At 43.3% G+C, this 16,605-nt stretch overlaps 1 protein-coding gene across 1 annotated transcript; it reads left to right on the top strand.

Annotated features, from left to right (window-relative positions):
• Window positions 1–1,579: 1,579 nt before the first annotated feature.
• On the top strand, window positions 1,580–10,380 carry LOC138665363 (gastrula zinc finger protein XlCGF26.1-like). Its single transcript, XM_069752781.1, has 5 exons — window positions 1,580–1,668; window positions 1,995–2,138; window positions 3,323–3,897; window positions 3,972–4,077; window positions 8,931–10,380. Exons 2-5 carry the CDS (start codon window positions 2,111–2,113, stop codon window positions 9,989–9,991), a joined length of 1,770 nt encoding a protein of 589 aa, XP_069608882.1. The 5' UTR covers window positions 1,580–1,668; window positions 1,995–2,110; the 3' UTR covers window positions 9,992–10,380.
• Window positions 10,381–16,605: the final 6,225 nt, after the last annotated feature.

A 16,605-nucleotide genomic window follows, 5' to 3' on the forward strand; every position in this document is an offset into this window, starting at 1 on the left:
TCTGCGGTTTAGCTGCGGGTGAAAACGCTGCAGATCAGGAGGGGGGAAGAGTGTGGGCGGAGACTGTGCGTGTCTGTGTGTGCGGGGGGGGTCTGTGCCGGCTGCCGGGGGTCAGTGCGGGCCTCTCGGGGGTCTGTGCGGGCCTGCCGGGGGGGGGGGGGGGGGGGTGTGTGTGTGTGTGTGTGCGTGCGTGCAGGCATCGTCCGATGGGACTGCAAGTCTCATGCCGGGTGGGGTGTGTGTGTGTGTGTGTGTAGGCATCGTCCGATGGGACTACAAGTCTCATCGGGCTATGCCTGCTACAATGATAGTGATTGACACATTAGCCAATGTATATAAGAGAACATACAACATATAACAGAACATACAACATAAAGCATACAACATATAACAGTACATATAACTAGTAGTAAAGGGTTAAAAAAAACACACACACACATTAGGAAAAAAGTATTTTAATGAAATAAAGACACAGGGTGTTGTAATAGTTTTATTATATGCTCAATCCAAATAATGACCCGTGTCTCCTGTAAAAAAAAAAAAAACAAACAACAATATCCCATACCTTTCCACCGGTACAGTCATGTCCCACGATGTAAATCCATCTGAAGGGGTTAAATAATTTTCCAACCAGGAGCCTATTAATGCAGCTGCCCCTGGCTGTAAAAACTGGGGAATGAATGTAAAACAGGGGAACGTAGCATCGTAGACTTGCGGTGCTGCGCCCCCTGCTGGTTTAAACTCATGAACTGGAGCGTGGGAAAATATTTTGAAAAATTCCCACGCTCGAGTTCATATGAGGTTATGCCAGCAGGGGGCGCAGCACGGCAAGTCTACAATGCTACGTTCCCCAGTTTTTACAGCCAGGAGCACAGCTGCATTAGCAGGCTTCTGCTTGTAAAATTATTTAACCCCTTCAGATGGATTTAGATGGTGGGACGTGACTGAGCGCCGGAGAGGTATAGGATAGTGTTGTTTGTTTTTTTAACCTTTTTTACAGAAGACATGCAGATGATGGTAGCGGTAGTAGACGGGCAGTGGAGGTGGAAGGTAGTGGGGTTGCCCCACCGGGGGTCACAGCAGCCCACCAGGAACTATGAAATGTAGGGGGAGAGAACGGACAAGGGGCAAATAACAGGATGATGGCGGCAGGTGAACAATGAACAACCACGCTGCTGCCAGGTGCTACCATGTTCCCTCCTGGTGCCAACAGCCACAAAGGGCAGGAAAGTGCCGTCATGTCCTCCAGTCAGGGGGGCTCCCACAGGGTCTCCAGCTCGTCCAAGGTCCTGGCTTTGCGTCCTCTGCTGGCAACACTGAGAAATACAATAAATGACGGGGTCACACTACAAACATTGCTATTGCTACAGCAAATAACCTTTGCGGCCACACGAGTTCCCGCCCATGACTGAGGCCACTGACCGCCATCCCGGGGCTCCTGGCTGTGCGCTCACCTGAGGAGACTGGAGTGTGGAGCCGTTGCCGGGGTAACCGCCCCAGACGCCGGCGCTTCACAAGTCACGTGATCTCGTCAGAGAAGAGAAACAGGACTTCAGCGCCCGGCATGCATTGCGTGCTCCCGCCCAGGGGCTGTGACTTCACCAGTGTGCGGCGGCCGGTAGGGGATGAGGACGCTGCGGCGGAGGAGGCTGGAAAAGCAGCGGAGCGGTGAGTGGGACGGGGGTGCACAGCCGGGAATTCACGTGACGTGGCTGCGCACCTGCTGCCCTTCTCTATATATGCCCCTGTTATTGCTGGGCAGTCACGTGACTGCCGCCCCTCATCTCTGCACACACCCTCGTAGTATAGTGAGCGGTGACACTTCTATGCGAACGTTAATATGGGGGTGGTCTCCGGTAAACCAAGGGTGGGCGTCATCCTCCTGCGCCTCTCACCCCAGGACTCGGGGTCTCCTTCACTGACTGGAGTCTTCTGCTCATTGTGACATGAGAAGTCCTAATGGCTCCGCTTCTTTTATTATTTCTCACCCACAGGGTTATAAAGTATACGGGTCCCATGAAGATATGGATCTGGAACCTCCATGAGAACCAACAAGCCCGAGATCGCTGACTCACGCCTCACACATTAGGGTCTGCCCCAAGCCATCACCATGGACCAGACCCCCCCCACATCGCCAGGTGAGGAGACCTCTTATCAAGCATCACATACTCCAGGAGCCGCCATCTGATTGCGATAAGTAGCTGCTCCATGTTTCCGACCCCTGTCCCAGTGCAGGTGCTGAGCGTGGCACGCAGGGATTGCAGAGCAGTACGGTATAACAGTACTTATTTATTTAACGCTAAAAGCTAAAGTAGTCTCCTCGCAGGGAGTTAATAGGCAGTAGCAAAGAGCTATTGGAATAACAAGGGTTAAACGAAAGTAAGCAGAATGAATGCGACAGTCTAAGTTTCAAACACTTCTCGCAGCTCCTGGTGGGGTCCTTAGTAGTGATGAGTGAGTATATTCATTGCTCGGGTGATCTCCAAGTATTTTTTAGTGTTCGGAGATTTAGTTTTCATCTCTGCAGCTGAATGATTTACATCTGTTAGCCAGCATAATTACATGTGGGGGTTCACTAGCAACAAGGCAACACCCACATGTACTCAGCCTGGCTAATAGCTGTAAATCATGCAGCTGAGGTGATAAAAACGTAATCTCCGAACACTAACAAATACTCGGAGATCACACGAGCGTGCTCAGGAAAACCCGAGCAACAAGTGCACGCGCTCATCGCTAGTCCTTAGTCCACAGTCCGATGGGGGTAGTAGTACCAGCAACGGCCGGTGTAAGGTCCTCCGATGGGGTCCAAGGTTAGCGATCCGTCTTCTGTCGGCAGCGGGCAGTCTCCGGTTTTACCCGCCTAGCTACTAGTCCATAAGCCCACGCAATCAAAGCGGGAAAAGCTGCAAAAGTCTCTGTACTAACCCTGGGGTGGTGTGTGCTGGCCAGCAAAGGAAGACGCACTTCAATGTCTTGTAACCGGTCCAAGCTTCTCTGCACGCGCGCGGTCTTATGCTTAGCCGGGTGCACAGCGCTTCCCACACTCCCTGTCCTGCTGAAGCGCTCAGGAGATCTCAGTCGCAGTACGTCGCGGCACTGCTGCTCGGAGCGGAGAGCAAGCTTCTCCCTGCCCTGCACTCTCCCTGACAGCGGGAAACTGCTTCGCTTGCTTTCCTCTCTGTCTTCCCTCTTAACACGTCCCCTCTTACCGGGTCATGTGGTTTGTACGGTCCCCCATTCCTTCACCCAGGCAACATGGGACGCAGGTACCCGCAGCCCGGTCTTCCTCTTTACAGAGGCACTCATTTTGTGTTTACTACAGATGGATCCATTCAGAGTAGCACACCGGAGAGATATCAGAGCCCATACTCCGATGACTGGCCAGTGGATGATGACGACGATGTTCAGCAGGAGGAAGATGATGATGGTGACAATGTTCAGCAGGAGGAAGATGATGATGGTGACAATGTTCAGCAGGAGGAAGATGATGATGGTGACAATGTTCAGCAGGAGGAAGATGATGATGGTGACAATGTTCAGCAGGAGGAAGATGATGATGGTGACAATGTTCAGCAGGAGGAAGATGATGATGGTGACAATGTTCAGCAGGAGGAAGATGATGATGGTGACAATGTTCAGCAGGAGGAAGATGATGATGGTGACAATGTTCAGCAGGAGGAAGATGATGATGGTGACAATGTTCAGCAGGAGGAAGATGATGATGGTGACAATGTTCAGCAGGAGGAAGATGATGATGGTGACGATGTCCAGCAGGAGGAAGATGATGATGATGTCCTGCAGGAGGACGATGATGGTGAAGAAGTCCAGCAGGAAGAGGAAGATTCTGATGATGAGCTCCCACAGGATGATGATGATGATGACGACGACGACAATATGGTACGTCCCTGGAGTACGGTGACCGAGCAGTCATTACATGAAATCTTGTGTAAGCCTTCATATTTCTGTTGTAGATTGAAGACTTGGTTATTGTTAAAGTGGAAGATCCAGAGGGCGATGAGGGGTACATCCGAACTGAAGGGCATCCCACGGAGGATTATTCTACAGATATCAGCCAGGGTGAGTACGAAATGTCACTGAGCACTAGAGATGAACAGATTGAATTATTGGACTCCGGTCCAGGTCAGTGGCAGACAGGTGGGAGCCCGCAAATCTCTTACCGTCCTGCATCCCCAGCACAGCTTTTAGTTTGTCAGTGCTGGCATGAGATAATCTGTGCGAAGTGACGCACAGATGATGTCCCACCAGCCTTGGCTAATCTAAAGCCAGAGATGTCAGAAGGTAAGAGATTCGCTGGTCTCCCATCTAGCCAGCAGGTACCACTGACCTGGACCGAAGTCCCACTAATCGATCCGCTCATCTCTACTGAGTACCTTTTAAGGGGGAGAACGTTTCTGTTTACTTCCCTTCCTACGTACGTCAGATAATTGGTAGTCACCAAGAGACCTCCTACACAACTCTTCATCAACCTTCCTACACAGAAGTAATATTGACTGGTAATTTTCTACCTAAATATGTCATCCTATTGGTGTCAGCATCTTAGGTTAGATGGCTGTCCCCACAAATGTGTACAAAAAAATGAAAGGATTACAAACATGGTTAAGTTCTAGTTTAAAAAAAAATTGTTATACTTCCGTTTTAAAACGGAAGTATATCTCATGCAAAAATTGCCACTTTTTCCTGTTATTCTGCTCTTGCCATATAAACTTATGATCCGCTGCAGCCAATCACTGCGCTGATGTATTTTATTCTGCCTTAAAAAGAATCTGTCACCAGGTTTTTGCTGCCTAATCTGATGGCAACACCACGTAGAGACCCCGATTCCAGCAACGTGTCACTTGGCTGCTTTGTGTAGTTTTGATAAAAATCAGTGCTTTCTTATGTTGTGGAAATGCCTTTCCTGGGAGCGATACTTTGGAGAAAGAAACTAGGGGGGTCTCCAGATCTGCCGGCGTTTAGACAAATTGGGGGGAGATGCATCAGAGACAAGAGAATGCACAAGCGCCCCAGTCACTGTACAATGTTGTATCTCCTACACAAAGAGAGGGGTTTTTAACCCCTTTCTGCCATCAGACGTACTATCCCATCCATGTGACCTGGGACTTAATTCCCATGGACGGGATAGTACGTCATACGCGATCAGCCGTGCTCACGGGGGGAGCGCGGCCGATTGCGGCTGGGTGTCAGCTGATTATCACAGCTGACACCTGGGACTAATTGTCAGGAGCAGTCATGGACCGTTCCCGGCACTTTAACCACTGGAACACTGCGATCAAACAAGATCGCAGCGTTCCGGTGGCATAGAGAAGCATCGCGCAGGGAGGGGGCTCCCTGCGTGCTTTTCTGAAACCCTCAGAACAACGCGATGTGATCACATTGTTCTGAGGTTCTCTCTGCCTGCAGACCTCTGAATCCAAGATGGCCACGGGATCCTGCAGGAGGTGGCTTGTCAGTGCCTGCTGAGAGCAGGACCTGAGAATCCTCCTTCACTGCCTGTCAGATCACTGATCTGACAGTCCTGTGCAAAGTGTCAGATCAGCGATCTGACTTTACAGTGATGTCCCACCGTGGGACAATGTAAAAAAATAACAATAAAAGTACACATTTAGTATCGCAGTGTCTGTAACGACCTGACCTTTAAAACGGTCCCACTAGTTAACCCCTTCAGTGAACACCATAAAAAAAATAAACAAAAAACAATGCTTTATCATACCATCAAACAAAAAGTGGAATAACACACCATCAAAAAGACGGATATAAATAACCATGGTACTGCTGAAAACGTCATCTTGTCCCACAAAAAACGAGCTGCCATACAGCATCATCAGGGAAAAAAATAAAAAAGTTATAGCCCTCCATATAAAATAGTTTTTATTGTATAAAAGCGCCAATACATAAAAAAAAAAAGGTAGAAATGAGGTATCGCTGTAATCGTACTGACCCGAAGAATAAAACTGCTTTATCATTTTTACTACACACGGAACGGTATAAACGCCTCCCCCAAAAGAAATTCATGAATTGCTGGTTTTTGGTCATTCTGCCTCCCAAAAATCATAATAAAAAGTGATCGTAAAATATCATGTGCCCGAAAACATTACCAATAACAATGTCAACTCGTCTCTCAAAAATCAAGACCTCACATGAATCTGTGGGCAAAAAAAATTGGGAAAAATTATAGCTCTCAAAATGTGATGATGCAAAAACAATTTTTTGCAATAAAAAGCATCTTTTAGTGTGTGACAGCTGCCAAACATAAAAACCCGCTATAAATAGTAAATCAAACCCCCCTTTATCACCTCCTTAGTTGGGGAAAAATAATAAAATAAGAAAAATGTATTAATTTCCACTTTCCTATTAGGATTGGGGCTAAGGTTAGGGTTGGGGCTAAATTTAGGGTTAGGGTTTGGATTATGCTTATGGTTGGGAATAGGGTTGGGGTTAGGGGTGTGTTGTGGTTAGGGTTGAAGTTAGAGTTTGGGGGTTTCCACTGTATAGGCACATCAGGAGCTCTCCAAAAGTGACATCGCGTGCGATCTCAATTCCAGCCAATTCTGTGTTGAAAAAGTAAAATGGCGCTCCTTCACTTCCGAGCCCTGCCATGCACCCAGACAGTGGTTTTCCTCAACATATGGGGTATCGGCGTACTCAGGACAAATTGTAAAACAACTTGTGGGGTCCCAGTTCTCCTGTTACCCTTGGGAAAATAAAACAAATTGGATCTGAAGTAATTTTTTTGTGGGGAAAAAAAAAAGTTAAATGTTCGTTTTTTTTTTTATTTATTTTTTTCCTGTGAAGCACCTGAAGGGTTAATAAACTTCTTGAATGTGTTTTTGAACACCTTGAGGGGTGCAGTTTTTATAATGGTCTCACTTTTGGGTATTTTCTATCATATAGACCCCTCAAAGTGACTTCAAAGGTGATGTGGTCTCTAAAAAAAAAAAAAAAAAAAAAATGGTGTTGTGAAAATGAGAAATCGCTGGTCAACTTTTAACCCTTATAACTTCCTAACAAAAAAAAAATCTTGGTTCCAAAATTGTGCTGATGTAAAGTAGACATGTGGGAAATATTGCTTATTAAGTATTTTGTGTGACATATCTCTGATTTTAAGGGCATGAAAATTCAAGGTTGGAAAATTGTGAAATTTTCAACATTTTTGCCAAATTTCCGTTTGTTTTTTTTTCACAAATAGATGCAATTAATATTGAGGAAATTTTACCGGTAACATGAAGTAAATATGCCATGAGAAAACATTGTCAGAATCACTGGGATCCATGGAAGCGTTCGAGTTATTGCCTCATAAAGGGACAGTAGTCAGAATTGTAAAAATTGGCCCGGACATTAACATGCAAACCACCCTTCTCAACGTCTTCAGCAGTTTCTCTGCAAGTCAACATCCTGTCTTGTTGCTCCTAAGAAGAAGACGTCTTGTTGCTCCTAAGAAACACACACACACTTCAAATGCTATTTTTTTTTCCTCTGATTTTACTAAATGGTAGATTCAAATGAGTCAACCTGATATTTCAATCATCAACCATTGACGTATAAAGAAAATTATTGGACAAACCTCTGAGTGATGACACTACTTTTTATTTTCAACACTTAAAAAAACTGCAGTGTCCTTACTAACACTTCACTACACAGCTTTCCCTGACTTTGTGTGAATATGTATGAGGCTGATATAAAAAATGATTTGCTGGTGTCATAGCCACTTGTAGAGGTGGCCTTTGGATGAATAAGTTAATAAATATATATAAAATATATTCATTTTGTCACTGGTCTAACCAGAATAAAAACATTGTACAATAAAAATTGGAGTGTTGCTTTGACAGGTGTGGGGGTGAACATTAAAGGGAACCTGTCACCCCGTTTTTTGAGATTGAGATATAAATACTGTTAAATAGGGCCTGTGCTGTGCGTTACTATGGTGTATGTAGTGTACCCTGATTCCCCATGTATGCCGAGAAATACATTACCAAAGTCGGCGTTTTCGCCTGTCAATCAGGCTGGTCTGGTCAGGTGGGCGTGTTCACAGCGTTCTTTTCTTCCCCAGGTTTCCGTTGGTGGCGTAGTGGTGTGCGCATGTCCAAGGTCCGGATTCCCTGTGCCCACGTGAAGACACAGCGCGCGATCTGCGCTGTCATTCCTTTCATCGGTGGGGGCGGCCATCTTCCTGGGGCCGCGCGTGCGCAGATGTAGTGCTCTGCTGCACGGGGCTTCAGGAAAATGGCCGCGGGATGCCGCGCGTGCGCAGAAGAGATCGCGGCGGCCATTTTCCCAAAGCCGAGATGCAAACTTGGCTTTGGGAAAATGGCCGCCGCGATCTCTTCTGCGCATGCGCGGCATCCCGCGGCCATTTTCCTGAAGCCCCGTGCAGCAGAGCACTACATCTGCGCACGCGCGGCCCCAGGAAGATGGCCGCCCCCACCGATGAAAGGAATGACAGCGCAGATCGCGCGCTGTGTCTTCACGTGGGCACAGGGAATCCGGACCTTGGACATGCGCACACCACTACGCCACCAACGGAAACCTGGGGAAGAAAAGAACGCTGTGAACACGCCCACCTGACCAGACCAGCCTGATTGACAGGCGAAAACGCCGACTTTGGTAATGTATTTCCCGGCATACATGGGGAATCAGGGTACACTACATACACTATAGTAACGCACAGCGCAGGCCCTATTTAACAGTATTTATATCTCAATCTCAAAAAACGGGGTGACAGGTTCCCTTTAAAACTAGAGGGTATTGGAAACTACCGTGGGAGGTTTTGGGGGTTGCTCCAATGAGGCCATAGATGCCTTCTGATGTCAGAACCAGTTGTGTGTTCACAATTATATTCAGGATAATAAAATATTTAGGTACTTCACGTTTAATGATGTTCATCTTACTATGTTATTTCATTATTTTGACAGATGGGGAAAGTAGTGATAAGGCCTCAGACTTTAAAATGAAAGAGAATGAGGGCGAATACTCCAGTAGCCCGCATGATTACTCCAACTATGAAGATGTGTGTCCAGATACGCTAAAGTCGGATCATGCCATTGACGCTTTCTTTCCATGCATTGAATGTGGCAAGTGTTTTAGCCAAAGAATAAATCTCATGCGACATCAAAAGATCCACACAGGCGAGAAACCTTTCCCATGTTCCGTATGTGGAAAATGCTTCACCCACAAGTCAGATGTGGTTCGGCACCAAAGAATCCATACTGGAGAACGGCCATTTCCATGCATGGACTGTGGAAAGTCTTTTTCACAGAAATCTGTTCTGATCCAACACCAGAGAATTCATAACGGTGAAAAGCCATTTTCATGCTCTGAGTGTGGTCGCTGCTTTACCCAGAAATCGATTCTCATCAAGCATCAAAAGGTTCACACAGAAGAGCGTCCATTTTCCTGTCCCGATTGTGGGAAATACTTTACAAGGAAATCTGTTCTTCTGGAGCATCAGCGCAGCCACTTCAGTGAGAATCCATTCCCATGTTTTGATTGTGGTGAGTTCTTTTCGGAAAAGGCTGATCTTGACGAACATCAGCTCATTCATAACAGTGAGAAGCCTTTTTCGTGTCCCGATTGTGACAAATTCTTCAAATTTAAATCTGATCTAGTTCGACATGAAAGGATCCACACCGGGGAGAAACCGTTTTCTTGCTCAGAATGCGGGAAGTGTTTCTCACAGAAATCTGATGTTGTCATACACCAGAGAATTCATAAAGGAGAGAAGCCTTTTCCCTGCAATCAATGCGGAAAATCTTTCACACAGAAGTCTGTTCTCCTTAATCATCAGATAATGCACACAGGACAGAAGCCCTTTTCCTGCCTTGTTTGTGGCAAATTTTTCACTCGGAAATCCAATCTCATAAAACATCAGTCCATGCACACAGGCGTGAAGCCGTTTTCGTGTTCTGACTGTGGGAAAAGTTTTACGCGGAGATCTCGTTTCCTTAAACATCATGAAAATCACACAAAACCCTAGGAGAGCTAGATACTGTAACTCTTGTAGCCCAAGAAACCAGAACTTTTCCTTTTGATCTATGTTAATTTGTCTTCCTGTGGTGACTCAATATTATGTACTTCAGAAGCCTTGCTCTTATCGCTCTCCATTATTCTCTGCCTTATTTGTTGACTACTCGGTTGATTCAGAAGTTGATCTGCTTTTAAATGAATGAACATAAATTACAAATTAGTCAACACTGAAATTTATTATAATCAAGATTCTGCACACAAGTCTTGTGGATACTTAATAATATTTCATTGTATAATAATTAGAAAGTTTTGTCCACTGTTTTGATCTGATTGTAGTGTTGGTTGATGTATGTCCATTTATGTTTCTATGTTAAATTAATTATACTGATTTGGATTTTATTGTGCCTTTCTGTGTGTGTTCCATTGTATTGCCAATATTGGGCATCTCTTGAATCCACCTCCTTAATTACTGATGGAGAGAACTAATGGAAAGTATGGATTAAGTTCTGGTAGACTCAATGTACTATGTCATGTGTTGACACCCCAGCTTCTACATTTCCAGCTGATTGCCAGTGCTTCAGTAGCTTGCCTTCTGGTGGCCTATTTTTGGACAACCCGTTTGGTTGCGATTGGACTACCACAGTGTGGTCATCACTGAGTAAAACTCATCTAATGGTATTAGACAACATCCAGCATGTTACAGTATTTATAGGACATACTGTGACGTTTACTTTTGCTATAGCTGAGATTATAAAGAACATTCATAGACAATAATATAATATCTCCTAACTCTCGAATACAGATTTTTCTCAAGAATTTGGTTTAATATAGGCTTGTTAATAATGTGCCTCATTTTTAGCACAAACATTAGTTTAGCACCCCTCACCTATGCTTGTGAAGAGAAAAGGTCAGTACAGTTTTGTATGTGTCCTACAGGAAGTTGTAACCGTTTTAATTTTTCATAAATTAATAGTACACATGAAAACGGGCCACTTTGTAATATATCTTATGTAAAAAATCTGCTTTTTACTCCTCTAGGAATCCTTAATTTTCAAAATTCTCTATTCCTGGGTAAAATCTGTATTCAGTGATGACAAAGTTACATTACTGAGAGAATCTTATTAGCAACTGTCATCTCCAATGTATGGGGGGGGGGGGGGGCAGATAAATTAGAGGCAGAGCTTCTTCCACATCTCATCTACATAGGAGATGGCTGTTATCTCTGTAATGTAAAAATCTGTCTTATCTGAATTCAGATTTTACCCTTGAATTGAGAATTGAATTATCAGTCCTGGAGGATAAAAAAAATCAGATTTCTCTGATAAGATATATTACAAAGCATCTTATTATGTTTATATATGTAATAAAAATGTAAAAGAGCTATTGCGCTTCAAGGCCTTGCTCCTACTCATGAATACAATTCACGAGCTCAATGAGTCAGTGCTCATCTGCAAGATTTTCCTCAGCTGTAATCAGGCTGCAGGAAAAATCTCCGGATGCTGCGTATGGACATGTATATCGGACGAGACTGGTAAATCAATGGGTGCGAGAAAAAAAAAAAAACATCATGCGTATGTTGTCCGATTTATTATTTTTTTTTTTCCCCCACACGTCTCAAAGGAAACAATAAATATCAGCCAAGTACAGTAAATTCAAAGCCAGAACCCCCAGGATAGATAGAAATTCTGTAGACAAATAATTTCACAAGCCCCTTACATATTCTAAAGGTACACCCTTTAGTGCCTTTTATGAGGTACTAAATGGTGTTTAACTTTATTTTTTTAAATTATTTATTAGGTTAAACAATGTGGGGTCCCCCTATTTTTGATACCAGCAAAGGTAAAGCAAACAGCTGTGGGCTTATATTAGACTGGGAAGGTCCCTGGTTATTAGGCTTTATACAGCTTGAAAATACCATGCCCCAGAAGTGTCATATCACATTAGATGCCCAATTCTGGCACATTGCTCTGGTGCGCGTGGCAAGCTGGGTAATGGTAGTTGGGTTTGATGTCAGCTGTGATTTAGCCACCAACACTAACGCTTTTCTTGGATTAATAAAAAATATATTTTTTATTTTTTCACAACAGTTAAAAAACACAGGTTTATAAAAGTACATAAAAATAGAGGAACCAGACAAGTACAAAAACAGGGGAAAATGGTGGGTATGGCTTTAAAGTGACACACTATAGATAAGGCACAAAAGGGGGCTACAGCCAATAGTTTTCAAAGTGGACAGATACAGTGCGTTGCATAAGTATTCGGCCCCCTGGAACTTTTCAACGTTTTCCCACATATCATGCTTCAAACATAAAGATACCAAATGTAAATTTTTGGTGAAGAATCAACAACAAGTGGAACACAATTGTGAAGTTGAACGTAATTTATTGCTTTTTTTAAAATTTTTGTGGAAATTCAAAAACTGAAAAGTGGGGCGTGCAATATTATTCGGCCACTTTAACTTAATACTTTGTTGCGCCACCTTTTGCTGCGATTACAGCTGCAAGTCGCTTGGGGTATGTCTCTATCAGTTTTGTACATCGAGAGACTGAAATTCTTGCCCATTCTTCCTTGGCAAACACCTCAAGCTCAGTGAGGTTTGCTGGAGATCGTTTGTGAACAGCAGTTTTCAGCTCTTTCCACAGATTCTCTATTGGATTGAGGTCTGGACTTTGACTTGGCCATTCTAACACCTGGATGTGTTTATTTGTGAACCATTCCATTGTAGATTTTGCTTTATGTTTGGGATCATTGTCTTGTTGGAAGACAAATCTCCTTCCCAGTCTTGGGTCTTTTGCAGACTCCAACAGGTATCCTTCAAGAATGGTGCTGTATTTGGCTCCATCCATCTTCCTATCAACTTTAACCATCTTCCCTGTCCCTTATGAAGAAAAGCAGGCCCAAACCATGATGCTGCCACCACCATGTTTGACAGTGGGGATGGTGTGTTCAGGGTGATGAGCTGTGTTGCCTTTACACCAAACATCGTTTGGCATTGTTGCCAAAAAGTTCGATTCTGGTTTCATCTGACCAGAGCACCTTCTTCCACATGTTTGGTGTGTCTCCCAGGTGGCTTGTTACAAACTTTAAACAACACTTTTTATGGATATCTTTGAGAAATGGCTTTCTTCTTGCCACTCTTCCATAAAGGCCAGATTTGTGCATTGTACGACTGATTGTTGTCCTATGGACAGACTGTCCCACCTCAGCTGTACATCTCTGCAGTTCATCCAGAGTGATCATGGGCCTCTTGGCTGCATCTCTGATCAGTCTTCTCCTTGTTTGAGATGAAAGTTTAGAGGGACAGCCGGGTCTTGGTAGATTTGCAGTGGTATGATACTCCTTCCATTTCATTATGATCGCTTGCACAGTGCTCCTTGGGATGTTTAAAGTTTTGGAAATCACTTTGTACCAAAATCCAGCTTTAAATTTCTCCACAACAGTATCACGGACCTGCCTGTTGTGTTCCTTGGTCTTCATGATGCTCTCTGTGCTTCAAACAGAACCCTGAAACTATCACAGAGCTTGTGCATTTATATGGAGACTTGATTACACACAGGTGGATTATATTTATCATCATTAGGCATTTAGGACAACATTGGATCATTCAGAGATCCACAATGAACTTCTGGAGTGAGTTTGCTGCACTAAAAGTAAAGGGGCGGAATAATATTGCACGCCCCACTTTTCAGTTTTTGAATTTCCACAACATCTTAAAATAACCAATAAATTTTGTTCAACTTCACAAATGTGTTCCACTTGTTGATTCTTCACCAGAAATTTACATTTGGTATCTTTATGTTTGAAGCATGATATGTGGGAAAATGTTGAAAAGTTCAAGGGAGCCGAATACTTTTGCAACGCACTGTATATAGATTGCACAAAGACGAGTGGGAAGATAATCATCCCAATTTTCTGGATGATAGTCTGACCGATTTTGTTTTTATTTATTTTTTTTTATATATATATGTTAATGTGAACCTACCTTTTAAGTGACTTTGAGAAACCTACTGTCAGAAATAAACAGAGTATTCAGTGCCGCATTCATGAAGTTCAACTCTTCACAGGTATTAAAGCAAAGTGTAAGATAAAAAATTAGAAATGACATAATTTTTACTATGGTGTACAATAAAAAAATTATATTGTGGTATCGTGTTAGCCAGAAAAGAAAGAAGAAATTGTATAACAAATTGAGAAGTTCATTTTTACCTATAGCCCCTGGTAAAAATGAAAAATTTGGGACTAAAGTAACATTTTAGTATAAATAATTGATGTAAATCTTTTTATGCCCAAAATTGACAATAGTATTGTAGGAGTGATATCTTTATTGGCTATCCAGAAGAATTATGGTTGCAAGCTTTCAAAGCACAGAGGACCCTTCTTCAGGCAGTTTTACAAAAGGAAGGCCGTGACACGTTTCCTAACTTTGTAAACCTGCCTGAAGAAGGGTCCTCTGTTCTCTGAAAGCTTGCAAACATAATTCTTTAGGTTAGCCAATAAAGGTATCACTCCTAGAATAGTTTTGACATTTTTGGACATAAAAGGATTTTTATCAATTATTTTTATTAATGTTGCTTTAGTTCCAAATTTTACATTTTCACCAGGGACTATAGATAAAAATGAACTTATCAATTTGTTATACAATTTCTTCTGAGTACGCTGATACCCTGAATGTGGTCAGAAGCTACACTTTGGCCACATGCCGGGGCGCAGAAGAGAAGTACCCTATTTGACATTTGGAGAGGAATTTTGGCTTGAAAAATTGCGGATGCCATGTTGCATATCTAGAGCCACAGAGGTACCAAAACAGCAGAACATATGCACAAATGACCCCATTTTGAAAACTAGACCCCTTAAGAAATTCATGTAGTGAGCATTTTGAAACCACTGGTGATTTACGGAATTTATAACAGAGTGCTGATACAATTAAAATTTATGTTTTTTCCATTTTGCTTTTGCCTCAAATTGTTAACTTTCACAAAGGGTAATTTGAGAAAATTAACCTCTTAATTTGATAACACAATTTCTCACAAATACAGCAATACTATATTTGTGGTCGGAAACTACTGTTCTGCACATAGCAGGACTTGAAGGAAAGGTGCGTTATTTTCTATCGGAGTGAAATTTTGGTTGGAATAGTTTGCAGATGCCATGGCGCATTTACAGAGGTCTGAGATGCCGAAACAGCAGAAAACCTCCACAAGTGACCCCATTTTAGAAACTAGGAATGTAGTGAGCATTTTGTATGCAAAATTGCTACACAGAATTTGTCCACTAAAATGTTGATGGTAATAAGAGAAAAGAGACGGTAAATTCTAACAAAATTTCTCCTGAACATGCATATACCCCATATCATGGGTGGACATACCGCATGTGTGGCTGCATCGGGGCCCGGAGGTGGAGGGGGGCCCCTGCTGAGTGGCTAATAATGAGGGCAATCTGGCCCCTGGCCAGATTGTCCTAATGTGCAGCGGGCAGGGAGAGATCCTTGCAGCTCCGCTGCCTACAAGAGAAAATAGCAGCGGAGCTGCAGCGATCTGTCCTGCTTCCTGCACGCGCTTCCTCTCACAGACAGCAGTGCCGCTGGATGATGTCATCATTCAGCGGCTGACTGCCAGAGAGCAGAAGGCGATGGTGATGCGGCAGAGCATGCGGAGAGGTGCTGTGTGTGTGTGCATGCATGCATGCGTAGCGCGGGGGAATGTGTAGAGGTGAATGGTGCTGTGTCTGTAGGGGGAGGAGAGGGCAATGAAGGTGCTGATGGGGAGAAGGCAATGATGGGGAGGAGGAAATGATGAAAGTGGTGGAAAGGGCAAGGATGGGGATGGTGGGGGAGGAGAAAATGATGGATATGGTGGAAAGGGCAACTATGGTGGAACGGGCAAGGATGGTGGTGGTGGAAAGGATAATGATGGTGGAGTGGGGGAGGAAATGATGGTGGTGGAAAGGCAATAATGGAGGGGAGATGAAATGATGGAGGTGGTGGCATGGGCAAGGATGGTGGTGGTAGAAAGGATAATGATGGTGGGGGAGGAAATGATGGAGGTGGTGGAAAGGCAATAATGGAGGGGGGATGAAATGATGGAGGTGGGTCATTCCATATCAAGTGATCCAAATATGAATATTTTTTTACCTTACGTCTTGAGATTTTTTTTTATTTTTTGTTTTTATGAAGTACAACTTTAGTTAATTACAAATTAAAAGTTTAGAATTTTTTTCTTCATCAGATAATTTTTTACAGATTTTTAAAGTTTTGAAAAAGCGCGGATTTTGGCCTGGTATGGCTTTACATTTTTTATCATATCTCGGGCTAGAATTAAGATATAGAGGTGGCAGAGGCATCATTTTTCTCAGAACGGTACTAGCTTTCATTTGATATGTCACAAGACTATGTTTCTTTATATTTTGTTTTGGAGAAATCAAATTTAATATTTTGATGCGCAATTCTGAAAAAAACGTATGTTTTAAAATTGTGAAAACATGCATGTGTGTTACTCGTGTCCTTGTTTATATTTGTACAGGGACTCAACTTGGGATCTATAAAAAATTTGTATTTTTTTTAAGCCTTGATTCATCTTATTTTATGTTTGTGTGAGTTTCTTCCTTTTTTCTTTTCAAATTACAACT

The sequence above is a fragment of the Ranitomeya imitator genome, chromosome 2 (assembly GCF_032444005.1).
Source record: "Ranitomeya imitator isolate aRanImi1 chromosome 2, aRanImi1.pri, whole genome shotgun sequence".
In the NCBI taxonomy this organism is placed as follows: Eukaryota; Metazoa; Chordata; class Amphibia; order Anura; family Dendrobatidae; genus Ranitomeya; species Ranitomeya imitator.